This window comes from Anopheles moucheti, chromosome 3 (assembly GCF_943734755.1).
Source record: "Anopheles moucheti chromosome 3, idAnoMoucSN_F20_07, whole genome shotgun sequence".
NCBI lineage: Eukaryota > Metazoa > Arthropoda > Insecta > Diptera > Culicidae > Anopheles > Anopheles moucheti.
In genome coordinates, this window is record NC_069141.1 from 57,610,156 (window position 1) to 57,637,087 (window position 26,932).

The 26,932-nt window shown below is 42.2% G+C and overlaps 2 protein-coding genes across 2 annotated transcripts in view; one reads left to right on the forward strand and one right to left on the reverse strand.

Moving 5' to 3' along the window:
* Window positions 1-102: 102 nt before the first annotated feature.
* LOC128305514 (histone deacetylase HDAC1) lies at window positions 103-4,351 on the reverse strand. Its single transcript, XM_053042995.1, has 5 exons — window positions 4,224-4,351; window positions 3,705-3,817; window positions 3,524-3,641; window positions 2,313-3,440; window positions 103-2,045 (listed from the first exon to the last, which is right to left on the reverse strand). The coding sequence occupies exons 1-5, from the start codon at window positions 4,264-4,266 to the stop codon at window positions 1,969-1,971; spliced, it is 1,479 nt and encodes a 492-aa protein (XP_052898955.1). The 5' UTR covers window positions 4,267-4,351; the 3' UTR covers window positions 103-1,968.
* A 13,980-nt stretch (window positions 4,352-18,331) lies between these two features.
* The window catches only part of LOC128300619 (tyrosine-protein kinase Src64B), a 76,471-nt gene continuing 67,870 nt past the window's right edge, over window positions 18,332-26,932 (forward strand). The window contains exon 1 of the mRNA XM_053036744.1: window positions 18,332-18,500. The gene's annotated coding sequence lies outside the window, so the exon portion shown is untranslated. The remainder of the gene's footprint in view (window positions 18,501-26,932) is intronic.

Here is a 26,932-nt window from a genome sequence, read left to right on the forward strand (position 1 = left end):
CCTTCTCTTGCTGCCTAAAATATCCGTATTTATTCTTCTTTCATGAAATCATTGAAATGTGTAATTAAATGATGACATTCGATGTGATTGAGTTTGAAAAATGTTTTCCTTGTTGTATTTACTTGGTAATACTTAATTATCTCTCTTGCACCCATCCAACCATAGGACAATCTCGTGTCTTTCACGGTGTTACAACAGGTTGCAACATCATCTGCACGCGCCATTACTCGAATTTGATATTTTATTATCTTTATATCCTAATCTGATAGTTTATTTTTTCATAGATTCCTAACAAACCATGAACCTTATCCGTACTCTTGACAATCGGCAAAGTTTGAGATTGAACATTTATTTAAAAAAAAAATACTATGGATAAGTCTGTTCAAGCAGACATTACCTGACACTGGTAGGTCGTTTAAGTAAAATTTTAATAACTTTTTCGGCTACACCCTGTTAGCCGATTGTCCGGAGCAGGATTAACTTCTTTAACACGGTTTGTGGGATTCCTCCGCCTGTGCTTTTAAAACGTTTAATTCCATTAGTTATTTGTGACACGTCACTGTCACACGGCCACCTCCTCCTCGTTGCGCTTATTCATATGATACGTAGCAACACGCAATGCGCGATTTTTGTTTCCTGTCTTCCTGTTTTGTTTGTTTACTACTTTTAGCACAGAATTCTGAACAGCGAATTATTGGCTCCAGCAGGAAAAGAAGACCGAAACCCCGATTGATTTTATTCGTCCCGTGTATATTAATTCTTAATGCCTTTTGTGAGTAGTACGCGAGCGGCAAAATGCAATAATGCAACTGAAAATTGTACGTTTCGGTTTTGATGTGTCCTACCAACCACTTTTCAGATGAAAATCAATATCACTACGGGATATTGGGAAATCTTTTGATCGTAATCAGAAGGTTCCTTTGGAAGGCGTATTCAAAGAAACGGTAGATTATGAATATTATGATGAATTGAACTGGGGTATATTGTAACGGTCCTTATTTTAAGCGGTTCTCTTTGACTGCTAACAATTTTTTCCCACAGGAACAGCTTTTACCTTGTTCCTGACTGTTTATCAAACATAAATTTGCTTCTTATTTACTGTTTTTGTGTGTGTTTAACACCACCTTTTACATCCACGAATTTGATGTCGGAAAGTGGATTTGGTATTGTACGTGGTATTGTAACTCTCGTTGTTCTTCTTCTTGGCGTAACGACCTACTAGGGCGTGGTCATGCCCGCCATTTCTGGTTTACTAGACTTATTTTGAGTACGTATCCGGATAGTCAGTCCTGCGTACGGAGGATCTGTGGTCTGAATGGGAATTTGGACTAGTCAGTCGTGTGAAGAGCCGGTGCCGCTACCAATACACCACCGAGCCGTCCCTAAACTCGTTCTATTCTATGTCAATTTTATTCTCCCCCTGTTTGGGTCGTATAACACCAGGTTGGTACTTTCTTCAGCATCTAAAATGAGTTAGTTTGTTACGGGTTTGTTGTTTTGCTTTCTTGTTCAGTTATGGGAAACACTAATCTTTTCCTGGTGGCTATTGTGTATGTGGCTATTTTCTTTATAATCCTTCCTGAGATCAGTAGAATACAATTGTGTACGGCATCTTTACACCTCTGCGTCTCTTGCAGCATACTCTAGGATAACACATTTTACCGACATCTCTCTGTGTAGGTGTGTTCGTGTCACCCAAACCATTAAAACCTATTCCGGAGTTTGGTGAAGCGAATAAAATACGCCTTTTCCTTACGATGTGCTTTTTCCGCCGGATTTAGCACTCTATCTATCGGTCCCGCATGGACAACTGCGCGAAAGGTAGTTCACTTTTTGGGGGCGCACACATTAATGTGTTAAGGACATTTAGCTCCGATGCGCGAGAAAAAAACGAGACGGCCTGTACGGATTTAGTTACGATTGTGGAGGTTGCTGCTGCTGCTGTTTGCGAAACGATGACAGCGTGGATCATGCAACGCCCGTCGTTTCCTTCTTGGCCGGTTCTTCAGCCGCTTTGGTTTCCTCCTTGTCGCCACTAGTGTCCACTGGGAAAATGGAGAATCAGATATTAATATATATACATTCACACTAGGTTCAATGATATAACGTGTACATCGCAACAAATGGAGTTATTGGAGCGTCTACGCATTAACATTCACAAATTTGAATTTTGTGCGCAATAGGATAGCTACAAAACACGGAACAATGCTGGATTCATCACTTAGTATCAGGGAACTCGTATGAAGAATAGATAAATTCAGTCATTTGTTTAAAGTACAGGCAAGATCAAGCTTTGTAAAGTTTCAACTTACTTTTCGCTTCCTTTTCATCCTTCACGTCCTCCGTCTTGCCATCCTTTTCGATGCGTGGCCTCTTGCGGGACTGCTGTTGTGCACCCTGTTGTCCCTTGAACGATCGATTATCCCTCCGGCCGCCTTCACCTTCATCTTCCGAGTCAGAAAACTCATTATCCGGTACTATCCGCTTGTCCTTGTCCTGTTGCGGCAGCCGTTCGTCCTTATCTACCTTATCCTCGTCCTCCGACTCATCGTTGATCGCATCCTCCGGGATCGGTTGCACCTGCACACCCGGTGCATGCGGCAACATGCGCAAATTCTCAAACAACCGGTTCTTTATCTTCTCGAGGTATTCGGTCGTGTTCTGGTTGGACATGTTGCTTGGGCTGATGTGCAACTTAAAGTCTGGCCCAAAGTACTCGAAATAATCGTTGTACGGCAGTTCGTTGGCAATCTCCACCCCTAGCGCAACCGACGTTTCGTACGTCCAGCAGCGGGACACGTTACGGATCGTGTACCCTCCACCGCCGACCATCAGGAACGGTAGGTTGTACTTTTTCACAAACTCTACGCACTTGCCGTGTCCCTTCACGGTGAGATTGAAGCAACCGAGCCGATCGCCGGTTAGGGAATCTGCACCGCACTGGAGTACCACCGCTGACGGTTGGAACGTTTCCATCACCTTCGAGATGATCGGTACAAAGATCGAATCGTACGACTCATCGTCCATTCCGTCCCGGAGCGGTATGTTCACCGCGTAGTATTTGCCCCGTCCGGCTCCAATGTCCCGCAGATCGCCCGTACCGGGGAAGTATTCACCGTATTTGTGGAAACTCACCGTCATGACGCGATCGGTCGTGTAGAATGCTTCCTCCACGCCGTCCCCATGGTGTACGTCAATGTCGATGTACAGCACCCGTTGGTGGTACTTCAGTAGCTCCAGAATACCGAGCACGATGTCGTTTACGTAGCAAAAGCCGGACGCTTCCGACTTCTTCGCGTGGTGCAACCCACCGCCCCAGTTGATGCAAATTTCTGACGCCTGTTTGTTCAGCTTAACTGCGGCGGCTACGGAACCGCCTGCCGACAGCTGACAAAACTCGTACAATCCATCAAACACGGGACAATCTTCACCGACGTTAACTGGAGAAAGAATAGCAGTAGTTGTACTATAACGGCTCAATCAATGTTCTCCAAGAAATGAATTCTTGCGTTAAGAAACCTACATCGCTGCATGTGCTTGTTGTACTCGGACATATTATCCGGACGGATCGATCGTAGGAACCGGATGTAGTCGTCCGAGTGGAACTTTGTCATCTCGTCCGCCGTAGCTTTGTGTGGTCGCTGCAGAATAACAGAGAAGGTCCTTTTTACGATTGTTCGTTAAATTGTTACTTGCTTTCTTACATAAATTTCCATCTTCCGGTACAAGCCATAATTGAGCAGCAGGTTGTGCGTCATGCGTATGCGGTGCGGTTTCATCGGATGTCCCTGGCCATAGTAATAGTTTCCAATATCACCTACACGAAAAAGAAACCATTATGGTCGATAAATAATTGAAGGAAAAAAAGGATCCCATGAGCCTTTAAGGACGCAAAAGTTCATAAATTGTTTCCCTCCCCGCGAGATGTGTTTGGGTTTTCAGTTTCAAAAATTTATCGCCACCGTAACCTAGCTGACACTCCATCTTGTCGACCGTAGTACGATGGCACCAACACACACGCAAACAAGTGTGCGCTTTTCACGGCCCACCACTCACACACTCGCGCACCGAGATAAAGCATCCGACTGTTTATAGTACGGTCGCGCGTGCTAAAAGTGCACGCTAGGTATCTGGGGTCGTAAATTTTGAAAATGATTGACCGGCCGCTCTCGCGTTCGCAGCGTGTGAAGTGTGAATAATTGACGTAAAATCACTTTACTCACTGTCGTAGTAGTAGCAAACACGTTTCTTGCTGTGTGACTGCATTATTTACTGCTTCTGCTCAAGAAAACTCGCGCGTTTTAAGGCGTCCAGTCGAAGTGATGCTTTGCGGACAGGACTTAACCACAAACTAGGTAGATTATTTGTTATTAAATCACAGCGACGTTCAGCGTGACGCCACTTTTATACTAAACCGATTATTCAGTTCTATTGGCTATTGTTTGGATAGCTTTTTTATCCGAGTGCAAAAGAATTTAAGCCAATAAACACGACACCGCTCCACAACGCACGTACGCACACTTCGAACTGTGGTGTCGAATGGGCATCTGATCCCAGCGTGTACAACTCACCACTAACAAGAAATTCACCACACTCATGAAGCGGCCTCTACACATGAATTGATGCGTGAGTCGAGACACCTGTCAAAAATCTCGCATTGATGGTGAGAAAGAATGCTTTATTTCCATTAAAATGATATTACTCAAATGGAAATTTATAGAGATCTTGTATTAAAGGCTCAGAGTAAGAAGCATGTATTTTTTTTTCAAAGCTTTATACCATTAATAGAATAATATACAGAAGAATGTCGGTTACTCGGGCTCGCTCCAAAGCTCCAAAACGGCACATGAAAAGACGTCTTTCCGCGGTCTTTTCGGGGACGAAAAGACCGCGGAAAGACGTCTTAATAACACCTCATAGGACCAACTGTCATGGCGGCACAAAACATCAACCGCTGTACAAAAAGTTGTGCCGCAGCAAAAATTATTTTTTGTGCCGCTTTTTCTGAGCTGTTTTTGCGACGCTTTTTTCTTCCTTCGGTCATTATTCCCCAGTTAAACCCTACAACAGTCCTAATATGCAAAGCTGCTAGCTATTTATAGAATTGAACTTGTGTATGGCTGAATGCGCAAATGTTTCTAGCGCTTTATTGAATTGTCCTATGCGTCTGTGTTGTTTGGAAGACGACTGTAGAGCAAGAAAAGCAACAATGGTGTAATGAAGTGGAAAACGTATTGCTGTTGTATTTCTTCATCAACAAATCGCGTAAAATGCGCAAAATTGATGGTGTACAACCCGGTAATCGTTTTGATGTCGAAAATACCTTCTATGTCACATAAAACATTTGTTTTTAACTTATTTTAATGTAATGTTTCTAAAAATCGCCTGATTCGCTGCATAAATTAAATGCAGAGAAGAAAATCGACTCGGTGACTTTGAGCTATAAACGAAATCGCACCAGGATTCGACTTACGCGTAAATTCGAGTTACGCGGTTTTTCCCGGGTTATAGCGGTCCGTTATAATAGCGTATCTCGGGGAGTGCCTGTATTTATCACCTTTGACCTCGGCCACGGGGGAAAAAGTGTTTTCTTTATATGGTTTATATGGTTTAAGATAAACACAGTGCGATATTTGTGAATCGTTTCAGATACGGTAAACGTTTCCGATGATTCCATTTTACCATCTGACTTTCTCCTTCGAACCTTTCTGGAAAACCTTTCTCCTTCGAAAAACTGCATCGAATCGGCAATAGGTTACAAACATAACCATGATGTGTTATCAACTAACCGAGGATTAGAAAATGTATAATGTTTTGCAGACCGAAGTAACACTGGTGTTACTTTTGTAACAAACGAAAGACCCATTTTGAAGTTTTCACTGATTTATTTCTCCAACCGGATAGCAAGTAAGAAACAAATATAAATAGACAACTCAAAATAGTAGTCGAACGCGTCTTTCCTTTTTAGCTTTCTTTACGCTACTCCCCCTGCAGTCTCCATGTTCAGCCGTGGCCCTAGCTCTCCCCTCCGTTTATACTGTCTGTTGGAACTTGACAACTGTCATTTTGAAATGTTTCATTTATGGCTAGCAGCGTCAACACCCCCACCCGTAACGTCCCTCGTTCGCAACGATGGACTTACAGTATTTCCATAGCTGCTAAGTGTATAACTGCTCGCCTCAAGATTTTTCCATTCGCTAGTCTCACATCCACCTGTCTTACTCGATTGTCTTTTCCCCGTATTCTTTTTTCAACTCTACCTCTCAACCATTCATTTCGATTCCTACCCTCGACAACGAACACTAAATCACCAACCTTCAACTCTTTCTTATCCTCATACCATTTACTCCTCTGGTTTATGGACGACAAGTACTCTTTTGTCCATCGCTCCCACATCCTATCAGCTAAATGCTGCGAGCGTTTGAACTGGTTCCTCAATCCTTCAGCTAGATTATAACTTTCGCAAACCGCAGTACACGACCCAGGTGCCCTCAAGAATTGGTTAGGAGTAAGCGCTTTTGGTTCTAATGAATCTTCTGCCAGATAGGTTAACGGTCGAGAGTTAATCATTTCACACGCTTCAGCCAACGTTGTAACAAGGATTTCGTCTGTCAGTGGCCGGTTGCCATCCAGCACCCGCATCGCTTCTTTCACCGACCGAACCATCCTCTCCCACACGCCGCCCATGTGTGGAGTTCCAGGTGGGGTGAAGTGCCATGATGTTGACGCCGAGATGACCTTCTCTGCACACTCGTAGAAGATCCGTTTAATACGTTGTAGCTCGCTGTCAGCACCTCGAAAACACGTCGCGTTGTCGGAATAGATGTCGTCTGCCTTCCCGAACTTACTTTCGAACCGTCTAATCGCCATCATGCAGGATTGGGTTGATAGACTGTGGACGACTTCCAGGTGTACCGCCCTTACGGTCAAACAAGTGAACACAGCTACCCATCGCTTCTCCTTGCGCCGCCCAACGGTGACCTCTAATGGACCGAGATAATCGACCCCGACTGCGCTGAATGGACGAAGGTTTGGTGTTGTTCTCTCAATAGGTAGCGGCGCCATTCTTGGTGTAAAAGGTTTGCACTTGTAGACTTTACACCAAGTGCATTGACGACGTATCTCTTTGATCGCTGCTCGAAGTTTCGGGATTTTAAAATGTTGCCGCATCTCGTTTAAGACCGTTTCACTATTGGCATGTCCGTAGGACTCGTGATAGTGCTGAACGATCCTTTTTGTGATATTGTTCTGTCTTGCCAGTATTTTCGGATAACGTTGGTCGAATGGAAGATCGGGGTTGTTAGTCAGTCTGGTATCCATCCGCATTATTCTATTTTCGTCTAACACTGGAGAATACTTGTATACTGGGCTCTTTTTCTTTATCTTTCTTTTAGCCCTTTCGTCTGAGCTGTCAAGATTCGCGTTAAGGATACTCATTTCTTCTGGGAATGATTCCCACTGTGATTGTCTTACCAAATTGGTCTCTGCTCTTTCCAACTCTTCTTTTTGTAATGGTATCTTTTGAGCGATCACATTACCTCTTAGTGATTTTGAGAGCCTTTCAGTTGCTTCTATTGTGTGGATTGCTTGTTTTTGCCTCTTTCTTACACAGTTGTCGATGAATCGATTTACGTATGCCATAACACGAACTAATCGTTGCCAGGTTGGGAGTTGTGGTGATGAAATTACGGAGTGAAATAGCACTATCTTCCGGGTGTCTTCTTCAGTGCTTTCTATAACTTCATCTTGAGCAGGCCAATTTTCTTCAGGCTCGTAAAGAAAGGCTGGACCTTTGAACCATTCTCCATTCATATCTAGTGGAGGACCTTTACCCCATTTGGTCATAATATCGGCGACGTTCAGTTGAGTTGGCACCCATCTCCAGTCTGTTTTGTTGGTAAGCTCCCATATTTCGCCTATGCGAAAAGCTACAAATTGCACGAATTTATGTTGTTCAGAATTGATCCAACTGAGAACAGTTTTGGAGTCTGTCCAAAATGTGCATTTTTTTATCTTTAATGAATGAGTATCAATGATGGTGCGACTGATTCGAGCCCCTAAAACCGCTGCCATCAATTCCAGGCGAGGAATTGTTTGTCGTTTCAATGGTGAAACTTTGCTACGGGACATGGCGAGTTTACAGCGAATTTTACCTTCAGCCAGAATACGGAGATATGCTACACATCCGTATGCGTGTTCACTGGCATCTGTAAATATATGTAGCTCGATCGATTCTATGGCATTCGAATGTGTTGCGTCTAAGTAACATCGAGGTATTTTTATGGCTTTGATCTTCTCTAGAAGCTCTATCCATCTGTGCCATAGAGCTATAGCGTCTTCATTTATTTCGTCATCCCAATCACATTTTGACCTCCAAAGCTGTTGAATGAGGATCTTGCCATGAATGGTGAAAAGCGAAATTAAGCCCAGAGGGTCGTAAAGACCCATAACACAGCTGGTTACAATTCTCTTCGTAGGCACAACCATCTCTTCGATGTACGGCTTCAAATTGTCTCGCATCAAAGTTGAGAAAGATAACATATCCTCTCTTGGATCCCATATCACGCCTAATACCCTTTCGTTGGAGGTCTCTTTATCTTTATTGAAGTGTATTGGGACTAATTCCTTTGTTTCTCCAAAGCTTTCGAGGAATTCTATTGAGTTCGAAACCCAATTGCGAATTTCAAATCCTCCTTTACGATGCACTAGAGTGACCTCTTTCGCCAGTTGTATGGCCTGTTCTACCGTATCGGTACTATCAAAATAGTCGTCTACATAGTGTCGCTTTATGATTGCTTCGGTTGCTTCAGGAAATTGATCTTTGAAGTCGCTTGCATTTTTATTCTTAATGTGTTGCGCTGAGCAAGGTGAGCATGCCGCTCCAAATGTTACCACGTCCATCACATAGGTTCCCATCGGCTCATTTGTAGATTTTCTGAAGACAAATCTTTGAGACTGTTTGTCCTCTGCCCGTATCTGGATCTGGTGGAACATTTCACGCAAGTCTCCACCAAAAGCGATTCTCTTTTCTCGAAAACCAATGATCACTTGCATGAGGGGAACAAGCAGATCCGGGCCTTTAAGTAACTCGGTGTTGAGTGACACTCCTTTCACGGTTGCAGCTGCATCCCATACGACTCTTACCTTGCCAGGTTTCTTGGGATTCAATACTACATTAATCGGCAAATACCAGACATTGTTGGATGGTGTGTTATGTAACTCCTCCGATGTAATGAGATGGGCATAACCTTTTCGTTGATACTCTTCTATTTGCTGGCATAAGTTGTTGTGTAGTTCAGGAGTTTTCATCAGTTTCGTTTCGAGTTGCTTAAAGCGTTTTATCGCCATGGAATAGCTTTCTGGAAAATTTCGTTCTTTTTCTTTCCATAACAGTCCCGTCTCAAATCGCTCTCCCACTCGTCTGGTTGTGCGTTCTAAAATCTCCTTCGCTCTTTTGTCTTCAATGGATTCACTGGCAGTTGTGGTGACGGATTCTTCCAATTTATATTGTTCTTTTATGAGCTCATACAGGTCTTCATTGGTTATGCAATTATGATACCCGATGTTGTTATTTGTTGCACCAGACTTTGTGTAGCCATAAACAGCCCAACCCAGCTTCGTTTTCACTGCAATAGGGTCATTTTCTTCTCCGGAAACAACTTCTAAGGGTGTGAACATATCAATGTTGTTAAGTCCTATCATGATCTCTGGCCTACCCGTATACGATGGCACAGGAATTTTTTGAAGATGTGTGTAGCGTTCTTTCAATTTGTTCGGATCTAATCGTTGAAGTGGAAGATCTAAGCTTTCGACTGTGCGCGCATCCCTCAATAGCTGTAGCTCTGTTGAACCTACGGATGATACTGATAAGCTTAGTTTCTGTGACCCCTTCTCCACTCGTTCAATGCCAGCCGTCCACCGCATAGTCAGGTCTTCTGGGACACCGTCCGCCCCAAGACGCTCCACTAAACGACGTTCTATCAATGTTACAGATGCCCCTTCATCAAGAAAAGCAAGAACAGTTATTTTTATGCCATTATGATAAACATCTACCGGAACCACGCGAAATAACATACTTCCATTTGCATCCACATGCGCACTAGTACCGTCAATTTTTATAGATCCTACCTGTTCATGCAGAAGAGGGTGATGCATTTGGTTACAATCCCCTATATTACATCTCGATGGCACCATGCACTTTCCTTTATGCCCGTTAAGACACAGCTTGCATAGTTTGTGTTGCGTTACGAGCTCTTGCCTCTGCTTTAGTGTTGATTCCTTAAAAACAGAACAGTTACGCAGGCGATGATCCGTTTTGTCACACGCAAGGCAAGGTTTTCTCTCTGGTTGCGCCGTCTGATGATGTATCACCGTTTCCTTCTTACGTGCATCTTTTTTCGAAGATTGAGGCATATATTCACTGATCTCTAAGGTGGTTTCGAGGACTTCAGACACCACTTCGTTCAGGAAATCCGTGAAGGTTCTCAGCGATGTAGAGTGATGACCTCGTTTAAAGCGCGCCCAAGCTCGCTTGTCCGCGTCTGGAAGCTTTTCCACTAATTCCTGTATCAACAGCGGATTGTGGAGATGGTATTCAAGTTGCGAAGCTTCTAGATGTTCACAAAGTATTTCAACCGCGTTGGAGAACGGCAAGAAGCTTGTCATTTCATTGGCTTTAGGAGCTTTTGTTTCGCGCACCTTCGTTAGCAAATTGCGCAAAATAAGCTCAGTTCTTCCGTATACTTGTCTTAACTTGTCAATAGCCAGTGGTACTGATTCCGGTCGAATTAGCTTTCCTCGAACTAGTTCCAGTGCCGGACCTTTAAGACAATCTTGCAACCGCACGAGGTTTTCACTTGTCGTATAACCGCATGCTTTGTTTGATGCATTAAATGCACCGTAAAACCTCGGCCAGTCTTCAGGCTTTCCATCGAACACAGGCAATTTCTGAGAAATTCCACGCCGAGCTCGTCGCTGTTCTTTGGTCGGCTGTTTTTCTTCTTCTTCTTCACTAGAAAAACTTTCACTCCCTTCCGAAGAACTTGGTATAGGTTTCACCATTTTCTTTTTTCCACTTTTCGCGTGTTGCTTGCGCGTGTTGCGCATTACGCGTCGGTTTTTACCAACACTACCGTCACTTTCGTACTTAACACGTCGATGTTCTTTATTTGACTGTTCTTCTACTTCTTCTTCACTAGAAGAACTTTCAACACTTTTCGAAGAAATTGGTGCGGGTTTCAGCTTTCCCCTTATTCCACTTTCCGCTTGCTGCTTGTGCATGCTTCGCGTTACACGTCGACTATTACCATCACTATAGTCGCTTTCGTCCTGGAATAACAGCTTCTTCTTGGAAAGCTTTGGAATCGCACCTTTATTCTCTGGCGTCACTTCACCAACACCATTATCCTCGGCATCATGGCCGCTTTTTGTCGGCTGATCGTCCATTTTGTTTTTTAATGTTCAATTCACGTTACCGTACACTTTAGTCTCTCTTCAACACTCACTATCTATTCAATTCACTTTCCTGCAAATCGAACCACGCCGTAATTTGCACAAGCACTCTTCTATACGTCGCACCGTATCTTTTTGCCGCACAAAGGACGCGTTCTGAGCGTGAAGTAGTTTTGCGTCTATCGTTGTATTGGTAGCGTCTGTGGATCACCACACCGTTTTAGAAAGCTCTTTCGAAAACTGCATTTCGTTATTTTGAGAAATTTGTTACTTTTGTAACAAACGAAAGACCCATTTTGAAGTTTTCACTGATTTATTTCTCCAACCGGATAGCAAGTAAGAAACAAATATAAATAGACAACTCAAAATAGTAGTCGAACGCGTCTTTCCTTTTTAGCTTTCTTTACGCTACTCCCCCTGCAGTCTCCATGTTCAGCCGTGGCCCTAGCTCTCCCCTCCGTTTATACTGTCTGTTGGAACTTGACAACTGTCATTTTGAAATGTTTCATTTATGGCTAGCAGCGTCAACAACTGGTGTGTCATCGTTCCTGTAGTACACAAAAAGTCATTTCGTCGAGAATAAGACCAATAGGGCCAAATGGAATGATATTATCAAAGAATGTTTGCAATCCTGCAGACCCATTGGAAGAGACAGCATCATGAGTATACCTGCCTGTGTAATAGGGCAGTGCACTCCTTTCTTTCAAATAAAAGCTTGCCTCGTGCAACCGCAGCGCTAAAACACGCTACCTGCAAAACGTACATGTATTTCATTTCATTTCTATTTTAATCCAACACCTGTGTGCATTGCTATTGCTGATTTTGGTACCTGTTGCGTTGTTTTCTCGAGACAAAGACAAGAAGACAAAGAGAAGACCATCAAGCTCGTGTAAACAACACCAAGGGAAAGATAAACAGTTAAATAAACGTGTTTTTGTCGATATTATTTTACAATACGGTTGTTTTCTTGATTGAAATATCATTCAGAAGACTTTCCCGAAACTATCCAAATATATTGAGTAGCTGCATCAGCTTCATGAGCTGATACCGATTCTAAATAGGATCGCAAGCAGTGTAGCAGACGGATTGAAAGATCCTTCTACAGAATGATTGTGTTTTTGAACAGGATAGCTGGTATGAACAAGAACGAGGAAAGGATCCCGAACTACAACTGTGTTGCCTTATTCCTGTGTAGACACCCAGCGATAGTTCCAGCACCACATCGCAATGCTTTTTTGTCGAAATAGTTTCTCTAAACGCCATAAACCCTCGGAGTCCGAATCTGTTTTTACATGTTGAATTTGTGTAGCTAATGGTACTGTTTGTGTAGTTTTTGTGGCACTAAAGGCCGTGAATGAAAAATACATATACGTTTTGCAGGATAGCACGCTTATTCTTGACGAAATGACTATTTGTGTAATATATTCATATGGCATGACAGCCAAAACAACGCACAAGTTACCAACATAAGCTATATCAATGCACACAGTTGACTTAAAACAGTAATGAAATGAAATAGAATGAATGAAAAATACATGTACGTTTTGCAGGTAGCGTGTTTTAGCACTGCGGTTGCACGAGGTAAGCTTTTATTTGAAAGAAAGGAGTGCACTGCCCTATTACACAGGCAGGTATACTCATGATGCTGTATCTCTTCCACCGGGTATGCAGGATTGCAAACATTCTTTTATAATATCATTCCATTTGTCCCTATTGGTCTTATTCTTGACGAAATGACTTTTTGTGTAATACGGGAACGATGACACACCTGTGTTACTTCGGTCTGCAAAACATTAAACATTTTCTAATCCTCGGTTAGTTGATAACACATCATGGTATTGTTTGTAACCTATTGCCGATTCGATGCAGTTTTTCGAAGGAGAAAGGTTTTCCAGAAAGGTTCGAAGGAGAAAGTCAGATGGTAAAATGGCATCATCGGAAGCGTTTACCGTATCTGAAACGATTCACAAATATCGCACTGTGTTTATCTCAAACAATATAAAGAAAACACTTTTTCCGTGGCCGAGGTCAAAGGTTATAAATACAGGCACTCCCCGAGATACGCTATTATAACGGACCGCTATAACCCGGGAAAAACCGCGTAACTCAAATTTACGCGTAAGTCGAATCCTGGTGCGATTTCGTTTATAGCTCAAAGTCACCGAGTCGACTTCCTTCTCTGCATTTAATTTATGCAGCGAATCAGGCGATTTTTAGAAACATTACATTAAAATAAGTTAAAAACAAATGTTTTATGTGACATAGAAGGTATTTTCGACATCAAAACGATTACCGGGTTGTACACCATCAATTTTGCGCATTTTACGCGATTTGTTGATGAAGAAATACAACAGCAATACGTTTTCCACTTCATTACACCATTGTTGCTTTTCTTGCTCTACAGTCGTCTTCCAAACAACACAGACGCATATGACAATTCAATAAAGCGCAAGAAACATTTGCACATTCAGCCATACACAAGTTTATTTCTATAATTAGCTAGCAGCTTGCATCAGTCCTAATTGTTGTAGGGTTTAACTGGGGAATGATGACCGAAGGAAAAAAGCGTCGCAAAAACAGCTCAGAAAAAGCGGCACAAAAAATAATTTTTGCTGCGGCACAACTTTTTGTACGGCGGTTGATGTTTTGTGCCGCCATGACAGTTGGTCCTATGAGGTGTTATTAAGACGTCTTTCCGCGGTCTTTTCGGGGCCCAGAGTGTGTCTGAGCCATGAAAACTCGAGCGAGGTGAGAGATTTGACAACTAAATTTTCAACGCTTGAACTGTCATCATCAGCTTGCACTGCTTGCACCTGTATTCGGCAGAATAGATATGCAAGATGGGAGAACTGGTTCTGGGAGCAGCAACACGTTGTTGTGCGGTCGTCTTCGTCTGTACGTGTAATATATTTGCTTGTGCGCTACAAATAAAGCCAAAACCTACAGTGTTCTAAATATAAACAAACAACCGACCACCATTTTGTTTAAGCGTTTTGTTTGGCGTTTGAAGCGTGTAGCTGTCAAATTCCTAGGCTGAGCGATCTCTCGCCTTGCTCGAGCTCTCAGCGTGTGTCTGAGCCAATATATTGGGTGAGTGAGACAGTTTTCTTTCCATTTACATGATCTTGCACTTGGCTTGCGATGGATAGATATGCAGTGCAGGAGTTCTTCAGCTTTTAAGTATTAATGTATGCATAGGTAATGCTAAATTAACAAATTGAAGATTATACAATCTTGAAAAAAAGTTCTAACTCACCTCATGTACGCTTTACCTTCATGATAGCACACGCAGCGTGGCCTGCTGGGAAATGACTCTCAAGTAAGCATGACAATGAACGTGCTAATAAATCGATTAGCAACCAAATTTCGCAATTGCACATTTAAAAAATACGTTTCACGGGATGAACAACAATGACACTCCAAGCGTTTCATAGTTTGACAGCGACCCGAAGCGTTTGGCTTTGCTGTATCTGCGCTTCGTTTGGCCTACACTGTAATCTCGCCGGTGGTGAATCCGTGTGGTGAATTATCATCCGGGCCGTGTACGCGTTTGACTTTTGAATTCATTCATTGTTGTTCGTGCCTAACTCTCGAAGCGTGCGTACCTGCAGCGTCGTGCGCTCTTGCGGTTTGATGTGTTTTGTTAGAAAATCCTGTGAAAAACGCAGTGAAATATGGTGAACGAAGGTGAATAACGGAGTGAAAATCAATTGGAAGGTATACCGGTATTCGTGCTCACTGTTTTCCAGTACAGCAGCTAGCATTTCCACAGCATCAGCGGCAGTGCAATCGTTGTTGGTGGTGTGTAAAGTTTGTTGATGCAAAAGAGAGTGGTTTTTGTTTAGTGCTACGAGGTGAAGAAAAGTTTCAGGAAAACCTTCTTGTCGTTCCGGTTCAGTGTAAGTGATGTAAAAAGTAATAGTTCGTGGTACATTTTTGTTAGCGATCAATCGCCTCCATTTTTGTAGTTTCTAATCAACATGTATCAAGAAAGGAAGAACCTAAATTAGGATTCTAATTTGATAGTTTAATTTGCTCTGTCCAATCTTTCTCTCTGCATGCGCGTGTGTGTGTGTGTGTCTATGGTTGTGGATGGCTGTGTCCGTTGCTGCAGCAACCGACAGCAAACGCGAAAAAAGGCAATGAGGGTTTGAGTGTGTGTAAGTGTGCGTGCGTGCGCGAAGGACCACAGCGGCGGTATCCTTTTTCGAATGCGTAAAACTTATGAAAGTGTGTACGTGTGTGTGTACATTGTGTGTGGGCGAAGCGTGTGCGTAATAAATTTTTGGAGGTGTGTGCAGTTCAAAAAGGAATCGATTAACGACACACGATGGAATAAAAGCGAATTATATTGCTTTATTTCTCTGTAACGAGAACAATACACAAAACTTAAACCTAATGTAAAAACAAAACACCAATACACACACACTCGTATCCTTTAACAAAAACGAAAGTTTTTCCGGTAATCGACTGAAAGCCAAAACCCACAAAGCAGGCAATGGCGTGTATCGTACACGCATGTATGTATGGGTGATGTTGGATAGGTGTGTGCTGTATCGGTACTGGGCGTTAAAGCAAAACAAATGCGGAAGGACACGGGGCGACAGAGAGATAGAGAGAGACAAGCTGCGGGCTGTTCGCCTTTGAAGGGTTTTGGTGGGAGGGAATCCCGGGAATTCCTGGCGAGGAAGCTGCTGGCAAGCGAAGAAAGTTAACAACAATTGTTGTGAACAGCTGCCAAAAAAAAAGAAGTTGAAGAAGTGTTTCGTGAGGAAGTAAAGGAAAGAAATGTATTTTTAGTTTACATGGTGCAATAATTGTTTCAAAAATATTCTTCTAAAGAAGATCATAAGTAAAGTGGCATAAATATGAACAACGATCACTTTGAACGTTAATAAATCTCTTTTCTTTTGTGCAATCCAATTCAGACAATTACTATTTTTATACATCCCCATGTTGGTGTTGTTTTCGATGAAAATTAGATACTTTTTCCTATGCAAATTCAATTGCACCGGTATTTACCACCAATCTGGGTGCATACGTACGTGCGTGCGTGCGTGCGTGCTTGCTTGCGTTGCGTGACTGTGTCCGTGATGTTGTTATGTTGCGCGTGCATAAGTATGGATGAGGCAAGTAAGCACACAAATAGAAACTGTGGGGGGAACAGAACAGAACAGTACCCGGCTCTTGGGTGTGTGTGTTGGTAAATCGAAGCAGGTCGGGCCCCCTCAGTTTTCATGCTATATGCAGAACAAGAAAATTTGTTAAAAGGGGACTTTCAAGAACACCATCCCCCTACCCGCTGTCTAGAGAGGGCATTGCGTTTAAAAATTTCCCAATAAACTATAAGACAAATTATTCAAGTACGATTCTATTCTTCGTGTAATTAATATTATAAAACGAAGCATAAATAATGATTCGTAAACTTTCTAATAGAAAGGGTGTGCGTGTTTCAAACACATCAATAATCGGTACGCACTCGGTTCGCTTCGTTGGCGTTTCATACCTACAACGCACACATCGTCACGTGGGTTTCAGAATTTTACCACACAACGGTAGTGTGCGGCTGTAACCGGACGCGTGTAGTTGTTGTTTCATACTACAGGAAAAGGACGAAAGGGCGGAAATGAGGGGAAGAGAAGGGGCAGGTTTGTTGAGGAGTAAGCTAGTAAAATTGGGAGCCTTTAACCTTTGAACAACACACATACAAGGTACATCCAGGCCTGCTTTGTGTATGGGATTTCTACTACTACACGAAACCGCTAACAGCATCAAGGATGTGTTGGTGCATTGCATGTACAAGGATGGTAAAATCGTCCTATCGTTTGCCGGAATAAATAACAGGAAACAAAGCAACACTAAAGCTAGCCACATACACACACTAATAGCGTTCTGCAGTTAGTAAATTTTACTGTTGTGTTGGCTTTTTTTTCCTGAGGCGTTGATCTAGTTAGTCGTTTGATTGATCGCAAAAGGGTCTCTTAAGATGTCCTGGTACGTCCTTATTAGGGAAATCTTATTACAGAATAGATCCTAAGATTAACAAATCTTTTACTAATAACATTAAAAGAGTGATTAAATCAATTAACACATTGAATAGAGAGTTAGAGTACTATTTGAAACTCTCAAGACTATTGCTAGACTGTCGCCTAGGAAACTAACATGCAACGGAGGAGTATTGTTGTCGTTTGTATTTTTTGTAGAGAACGGATGAGTATTGGAATTCCATGTCTATCACATACTGCAGTTTTGCTGGGGAAACATACCGTTTCCAAGGATCACTTGGACGAACAAACCGTTGGGGGACAGAAATTGGTTGAAAAATAATTTGTTGTTTACCTCGTACATGATGTTTTCTCCGGGAGCCTATTATACCCTAGAAGAAATTGAAGAATTCGACTTCCAAGAATTCAATTTCCTCGTCTCGGCTACAAAATAAAAACAAATAAATCTTCCGTTTTCTATGAGGAAAAACAAAGATCAACAAGAATTTTCATACAACATAAAGTTTTGCCCCCTGAAACGAAGGTGTTGAGGAAGTAAAATTTGAAAACTGTCAGAAAAAATGTTTCGTTCTTCCCTTTTTGTATTTTTGAGTCCTTTTCCATTCTATTTGTTGATTGCTTGAAGTACTGAAGCGATTTTTTCATGTTTTATTGATTTATTACAGTTGTTTAATTATTTGTTCTCAATGTTTGTCTCTCTCTTCTAGTGCAGTGTTGGTGATTATATTAAAAAAGAAGTATGAAATTGGTATTCCATCGCGGCAGTGATAATGATGATATAAAAATAAAATAGCAAAAGAAATTGCATTTTTTGTAAGCAGGAAAAAAAGGGTTTACCAGACGTCGGTGTGAATTGTGTGTTTGTGTTTCGTTTAAGTTGCGTGTTTGTGTAGAACGGTTGTGGAAAGAAGCAAAATCGAATGTGTGTCCGTTCTGTGTTCTGAAAGGGTCGAAATCTGCATATCAAACTCTCTGTGGTGGAGTTGTTGCCAGACGCGCATTGGATTACTGTATCTCTTTTCGGACTCTACTTCTGATATAAAGGTAAGCAAACATATGGTATATCAATATTGATTGAATCACTGAATGCTATATTCGGTTAGTGATTGCCTAGAAAAAGCTTATTTCACCTTCTCTAAACATTAGTGATAAGAATTCGTTCAATAAGATAAGAGTTTTTATTGAGTAAATACGTTTCTATATTTTGTCTGTGGGTCGTAATCAAATTCTTTGAATCGAACCTAAAGAACTAAATTTGGTCGATTGAAAGAGTCAAACTTTTAATATTAATTGGACTAATTTTAATGCTAGGGGAATTTCGGGCGTACAGTGTCGTTGTTATGTTTTGCAAATAAATGTATTGATCTTGGCTGGAATAGAAATATTTTGTTATCCTTCCTTTTTATCTTCGATGCACAATCAAATTGATTTTTAACATTGTTCCACTTGGTTATTTGTTGATTTGCATCATTATTCCACTCCGTCTTTTTTTTTTATAAGTCTTTTTTACGAAATAAAGTATCACTACAATCCCCTGAGCAAATGGGAATGCCTATGAGGAAACTCGCTCTAACCATCCCCCTTTACTACTACGTCTTTTCCATACCCCACACGCATGCGTTTTCGTGTACCGAGTTTTCCCCTACGTGGGAACTGTGGAAATTTTGCCTGAATCATTTGACTTTCTGGTACACTTACCAGGCGATTTCCCTGTGCAGTAACGTGATAGGAATATATGCTAAAAATGGCACAATGTTGAAGGTAGCAATAAGCTGGACTCTGAATATTTCCTAGCGAACGTAGAAGTTACTTATAAGAATTAAATTAAACAAAGGGAAAGGAAAATTCCTGTGTGGTGTAAACATTGTCCGAACTGTATTTTTACCCATTTTCAATAAATATTCTCTAGCATCAAGGGCCCAAATGTACCATATATACCATATCTAGAATTCTTTCGAAACATACCCAACATTCAATATCATCCTTTCCTTACGAGTCGCAACGATTTGTTGGCAAAATTATTGTCTTTCGATGGTTTTTGAAACAGCCCCGTGCATGGACCGAAATGCTTCATACGATCCCACCCTAAAGGTGTGTTTGACAACCCCCGAGACACAAGTATCAGCTCATCTTGAGGGGGGACAACAACGGCAAAGAAGATCGAGCCGGTAAACAGCCTCAGCAAACATTATCAGCGGGCGTTCCCGCGCCAGTTGAAGTATGTTGCTGCAGCAGATGATGTCATTTTGTCTGTCACAGACAATTGACCAACAAACACAGGCGCACACACAACCCCCCCCCGTATGATGGTCCCCATAGAGCATATGGGACAGAATAATTGACGAAGGTAGCAACAATATTACGGATCTTGCTCTCTGTACCTTACGATTGTTGTGTTTTGTTCGAATTTCTATCTTTTCCACTACGTATATTCCTGGGGTCTTCTGCGACACACAGTGGTGGTCATTTTAGTATGGGCAAATAGTTACGGAGATAAAATAATGATTTAATGTTCTATTTTCGCTTTATTTGTTGAGTTTTACAACATATGTTGGATATCTCGTTAGTGATGATTATAGTCCTAAAAAAGGTCCTTTAGCCTGCTGCAGGAGTTCTCTAAACCGCACAAGGTCGAGCGCCGTCATTAGCCAATACTTTCTGGTGGACTCATCAACGCCATTACTCCATTTTAATTTGTGCCTACCACGCCTCCACTGTCCATGCGAACGACCTAAAAGGACTTTATGGGCTGGATTGTCCGGTGTCATTCTCATGACGTGACCAGCCCACCAGCGTCTGGTGAGTCTCTAATCTGTTGTACGACATTAAGTTCGCCGTACAGCTCACACAGCCTGTCATTGTAACGGTTTTTCCATTGTCGGGACCAAAACGTTATCTAAATTATCTAATAGTTGGCTAGATGGGTTTAACACGATCTTAAACATCCTATGAAAGAATAGTCTTTATTGAGTAAAATATATTTTGTCTTGGACATTAACATATCTTTATCGAATGTCTTAAGAAGTTTTTATAAAATTATAGCTATACTCTTCAGAAAAGTTTCTGGAGTTTCTGCTTCAGTATGTATACAAAATATGCCTATTTTCCTATTAAGCATAAAGCGTTGATCACCACTGTTAAGATTATAATTTTCTAAAATTTAATGTTCTTTTTTTGTGCTTCAATGTTTCAGAAGAAGTAATCAGAAGTAGGAGGGTTTCGTCGTATCATCCAATTAAAACAGGGACTCGCTTTCCTCTAAACTTCAATTTAGAATTTAACGAATATTATGTAATACCATTGTATTAAACCTTACATATTTTGTCTTCTAAATAGAATGTGTAATTGTTGTAATGTTTATAGAGACTCTAACTAAAAGCACTTAAGATTTGTTTGTGTCCTTCATCACTTGAAGACAACAATAACAAAACGGCGAAATGATGGAAGCATTCACTCATCGCCTTTAACAAAGATTGTATCATGACACGGTACAGATTGTGCTCGCCGTAATTTCATCGTCACGTTAAACTGACGTTTGGTTATGAAAAGCTAGCGAGCACAAAAAAAAGGAACAAAAGCAGAGGAGAAGCAAAAAAAACCCGTGAAAAGATTATGTTGTTTGATATATCTCAAATGGGAGAAGAAGAAAAACGAAACGAATTCTGCCTCATCCCTGTTTTGGTACTACTGGGTGTCTCTCTTCTGGTTCGCCAGCATATATTTCCCCGAATTGGGAAGCAAAAGGGTGTTAAGAACCGTTCAAAAATTGGTGGTTGAAGATGAAAGTGAAGTTTTTCGGTTTCGGTTCGGTTCGGTTTTGTCAAACCAACCCCAATACGGAAGGAAGGAGAGACACCCCGGGGGTAACGATCGACCCAAAATGCTTGTGATGGTGGAGGAAAGCAGCAGCAGTCGCAGCAGCTGGCTTCATTCTTTCCGCTATTTGGCTCCCGGGAGAGACACCTCACCTATAAGCGTACGGACTGGCTAGAATTGCGCTATGCTACACTGCGTCTTCGCTGCGCTGCTGTGCCTGCTTGCGGAGCCAATGGAGTTCCCATTCGGTAAAGGTATGTTTCATGTTGTGTGTTCGGTTGGATCGTCATCGTTTCTTTAAGCTTTTCCACATCTTCTTGACTCGGTCGCTGTAACGGGTTGTCCCTCTGTGTGTGTGGTGTTTGGAATGTTTTTCGTGGTCGTACTCCGACCGTGTTGCGGCATCGCCGCGTCTCTCTTATCGTGTATGTTATTGTTTTGCTTCTCCGCGTTTTACAAAACATCCACGTCGAGATATACCCCAGTAGAATGACACTTCAAAGTAGCGTTTCAACCCGTAACGGTGCCTTTAATTTTGTTGCGTTCCCGATCGAAACGTGTATCCCGTCCATGTGTTTAGCCCCGAATCTCTTTGTAGGGGGCCATGGCGTTGTGGTTTTTTCGTCGTGGTGTGCAGTCAAACTAAAAACAAACTCGTTCGTTCGCGCGTCATCCGCTGATCGATCGACCCCGGGGGCCTTAACGTCCTCGATGGGGCATGATCATCACGCGCGCTCCGTACCAGCAGCTGATCACTGACCGGTTTTTAGATCTTTTCGCGTTTGTTTTGTTTCTGCGTATCCTCGTACCGTAGCGACGGATGCGAGTTCGGGCCTTCGTCTCTTGGTCGTCTACCCTCTCAAATCACCCTCTTTCTTAACACACAAAGGTTAAGCGGCCGATCAACAAAAAAGTCCCACCTAACCAATAAGCGGCGGGGTACGTGTGTCGGGGCACGATTTCGATTCCAAATTCAGCTTTGAAACGGATTTTCAATCCAAACGATAAAAGGGGTATCCAATTTCACCGTCTCTCTGATCATGGCCATGGTGTGTATTTTTTTTTTTTGGTTTTGTTTGACTCTAAAGCGACTCGATGACATATTCAGATTTCAGTGTTTTTTGAAGCGTTTTTGTTCTGTTTGTTTGATGGCTTTGCTGTATGTGGTTGTTGTGGTCGGCGTGGTTAGGTGTGCTTTTGCTGTTTTGGTTATAAGTTTTAGAGGGCGGCGGGCACGGTCGTTTGGTTCTTCGAAATCAATTTGTCGAATAATCAATGTTTAACCCGCTACCGAAACTAAGCATATATATGACAGTGGCACGGTGTGTTGCGGTTGGCTGCCGGTGTTTTGGAGGCTGTTTTGTGAAATGTGTGAAATGAGAGTGTTAATTTCATGCGTTGCTTTATGTTTTGCTTATAGCAAAATAGCAAATCGATTGCTTCTGTGATTCCATTCACCAAAGAATTCCTCAGACACACGGAATACGCAGGCTCCTACGCGTGTGGATGATCAAACGATAATTTATAGGCTGGGATGATGTGTGGTGAACCTGGCGAGTTAAGGTTTTTTTTTGTTACACGATGGTGAAGTTTAAATTCAAGCTCCATCTGAGCATCTGTTTGAGATATTAGTGTTTTTTGTAAAACAAAACTTAACAATGCGAGCACAATGCGTGTTTCTCATTCTTTAGCATGATGGTAACATACACACAGTCAGTAAATAAAAAAAATTATCTAAGAAAGTTAAAAAAAAAGAGGAATCCTGACAGTTTAATCAGTCTTGCATATGGAGGAATGATCTCCTTGAGTTTTAGTATCGATCCTGCCGAATGAAGACCGGCTCTGAAATACTGAAAGAGTAAACGTCATTAAAGGACCTCCTGGGTAGTTCATTCAGCTTTACAAAGGAACAGAGAATCCTAAACGAGGATCCTTAACAAAGGAAGTCCTAAACAGAATAGTTAGTCTCGCATTTGTGGGAATGATATCCTTGAGATTTGGTACCAACACTGCCGAATGAAGACCATTATTCCATAACTGAAAGCATAAACGTCATTAAAGGTCCTCCTGGATGAACATTTCAAAGGAATAGAGCAGTCAGCCACAACGCAAAATCCTAAACAGAATAGTCAGCCTTGCATATGGGGGAATGATCTCCTTGAGAAATGGTACCGACTCTGCCGAATAAAGAGCTGTACTCCGATACTGAAAGCATAAACATCATTAAAGAACCTTCTGGATGATCTTGTCAAAGGGACACAGAAGTCAGCCTCTGAGAGAAATCCTGAACAGAATAGTCAGTCTTGCGTATGATCTCCTTGTGATTTAGTTCGTGATTCGGACTCTGCCGAATAAAGAGCTGTACTCCGATACTCCGATGATCTTGTCAAAGGAACAGAGAAGTCAGCCTCAGAGAGAAATCCTAAACAGAATAAACTGTTTTGCATATGGGGGAATGATCTCCTTGAAGTTTGGTACCAAATCTACCGAGCGAAGACCTGTACTCCATTATTGAAAGCATAAACGTCATTAAAGAACCTCCTGGATGAACTTGTCAAAGAAACACAGAAGTCAGCCTCAGAGAGAAATCCTAAACAGAATAGTCTTCCGTATGAGGGAGAGATCTCCTTTGCGATTTGGTAACGACTCTGCCGAATGAAGTCCTGTACTGCAATACTGAAAGCAAAACGTCATTAAAGAACCACCTGGATAGTTAATCCAGCTTTACAAAGGAACAGAGAATCCTAAACCAGGATCCTAAACAGGAACTTCTTAAAGAAAGTCCTAAACAGAATGGTCAGTCTCGCTTTTGGGGGAATGATCTCCTTGAGGTTTGGTACCGACTTTGCCGAATGAAGAGCTGTATTCCGATACTGAAAGCATAAACGTCATTAAAGATCCTCCTGGATGATCTTGTCCAAGGAACGGAGAAGTCAGCCTCAGAGGGATATCCTAAACAGAATAGTCATTACGAATTTAACGAATTTTACGAACAGAATTTTACGTATGAGGGAATGATCTCATTGAGTTTTAGTATCGATCCTGCCGAATGAAGATCTGTATTCCATTACTGAAAGTATAAACGTCATTAAAGAACCTCCTGGATGATCTTGTCAAAGATCTGTATTCCATTACTGAAAGCATAAACGTCATTGAAGAACCTCCTGGATTAACTTTCCCCGTGGGTTCCCGTAAGATGCCAGGCTGCCAAACTTCACATAAAGTCTAAGAGCCAGTTACTTGCCGCCAATTGGATATCTCGTACAAAAAAAAAACGCGCCCCGTACGAAACGAAACGAATTCCCCTTTTCTTCCAGGTGGGTGGTTGATAAATGACTTGGATTTATGTGCTTGGCTTTGGTGAGAGCAATGCATTTTTGCATTTGCTTGGCCCACACCACCCCGTGTGCCCCGGGTACACGGCGGTGCGCCTTGCTCTTGTTACAGATGTATCTTTATTTTATTCCGTTGACAGCTCTCCTCCGAGGCTGTTTTATTGTATTTGCAACCACCGTTTGCTCGCTGTTATTAATCGCTTTTATGTGGTCCATGTCTTCCGTTACGAAATGGATGGGAAGTTAAAATAGGGCGTCCAGTGTTTGTTGTCCGTTGCCAAAATAAAATTAAATTGATTACAACCCGATAACACAACAAGACACCACAGCGTCGTTGTGTGGGCTGCCAAAACGCACTTTCACTTCACACGCTGGCGGGACCGGTCACTGGACTAATAAAAGGCTAAAAATGTTGGAATAAAGGAAATTGGTGATCAACACGAAGGAAAAAGGGGAGATGAACGAAATAAGAGCAGCTCGATCTGTCGGAAAATCAGAAAAGAGGCTGCCTAAGTTCCTCGTCCATACGGGAATACACAATGGCAGACAAGTTTACTGAACTCCGTCACACCTTTGCGAGTGCCTACACTATTACCGTCTGTGTGTGTGTTTGTCCTTGCGGTAGGGCTTGTGTTGTGTCCTGTCGGGGAGAGAGAAGGAATAAAAACCAAAATGTTCGTTCGCATAAACCCACACAATGCGCTCCATCGAGCATTTTCGTTTCGTTGTTTGCCACGGCTGGCTGGCTGGCTGTGGCTTGGTGGCCGTGTGTAGCAACAAATGTGCCACATTTGCTCGAAACGAACGAACTACCATCATCATCATCATCATCATCCCGGTAGGAAAATCCGGATCGCGCTCGACTTCATCAAAAAAGTGCAACGACAGCATGAGCGATGGCACACGACGTCGGTCGGATCGGTCGGTCGGGGCAGCATTGTTCCGGACGGAAAGTGCACCAACGCCACAATTTATACCCGTGCCGGGCGAGCCCAAGTCTGGCTGTGGCTGGTAGACGAAGTATTTGCCCCGGGTCGGTCTGTCGTCTGGACCAAGCAGTGGGTGGAATGCATAAACCGAGAAGTTCCCGAAATGCAAGCTACGTTGAACGATATATGACGGTGATGCTGTTGTGTCCTACTCGCTGGCTGGCCGATAAATGTACTTTGTATAGTTGTATTGAATGAAATTGAGCTAAATTGATGTGAAATTGAAAATTCGAAACTTTCGAGCGACTAACAGATCGCTCAACCTGAGGGAATTAACGAAGGATCTTTTATTTTTTACTCATTTATTAATTTAGAGCAATATCGTTAAAATTAAACACTCAAATAAACAATGTATTTAGGTCTTGAGGAGCAGTTACTAACATCCATTTTTTGGATGGAAGCTATCACTAAACCCTCTAGTTGTCCTGGCCAATTTGTTATCAGAACTAACGAATTCGATCTCCAAATGTCAATGAATATTTTAAATAATTATCAAAAGCGATTCCAGATTCCAATTTAATATTAAATAAATAAATATTTAAATATTTTCGTCTTTATCTTTTGTGTATCATTCAGAAATAATATAACACAAGCCAACTTCATTTAAACAATGCGCCTTTTAACAGATGGCGCCGGGAAAACGGTTTTTACAAAGTTACCAATTGCTGCCACCATTGGAACGTAAAAACGCCATCGGTCTCTCTTCTCAACTGCTGCTGCAACTGTTCCAATATGTTTCGCACTCCTTTCATATTCCGCTGCCTCCCCCCAATCGCATTCTATCCATAAACAAAACAATAATGCGCAACATCAGCAGCACACGCGGGGTTGACATTCGTGATTTGTTTGCATCTGTTTTGCAAGGTTTCGCGCTCCTCCTTGCCCACAGCAGTACCCTATATGAAGACGAAACGGGCCAACAGCTGCGGGCCATGACCGCCCCATGCCCTGATTTTCCGGAAGACCCAAACGAAAGGAGCCCAACCAAAATCATTGCTCATTATGGGGCCGCTCCATTTTCCATCGTGGTGTTTCAGTGCTGAACTGAGGTTGCTCATTGGTTTGTTCCGTTGGCAAAAGAGGAGGAAGTATCAATGCGCTCTTGCACTTTTCCACGAGCACACAAAGCGCAATGTATTTGATTATTAGCATCATTTATTTCGTACGTTCACCGATTGTGTGTTCTCGCATCCTTTTTGGAGCAGTGCAAGGCGCTTTTGAAGGTGGAAAGAAAGCAATCTACAAAAACCGATGTACGGACAGAGATATACAGCTAGAGTAGTAGTAGCAGTTGTTGTAGACCACAAGAGCAATGAAACTTCCGGCTTCTTTGTTA

Excerpts from the sequence above, each read along its gene's own strand:
- LOC128305514 (XM_053042995.1), bottom strand. The coding sequence starts at position 4,266 with ATGCAGTCACACAGCAAGAAACGTGTTTGCTACTACTACGACA. Across the intron at positions 3,642-3,704 it reads ACCGGAAGATGGAAATTTAT|CGACCACACAAAGCTACGGC; the intron begins GTAAGAAAGCAA and ends GTTATTCTGCAG. Across the intron at positions 3,441-3,523 it reads CAACAAGCACATGCAGCGAT|TTAACGTCGGTGAAGATTGT; the intron begins GTAGGTTTCTTA and ends TTCTTTCTCCAG.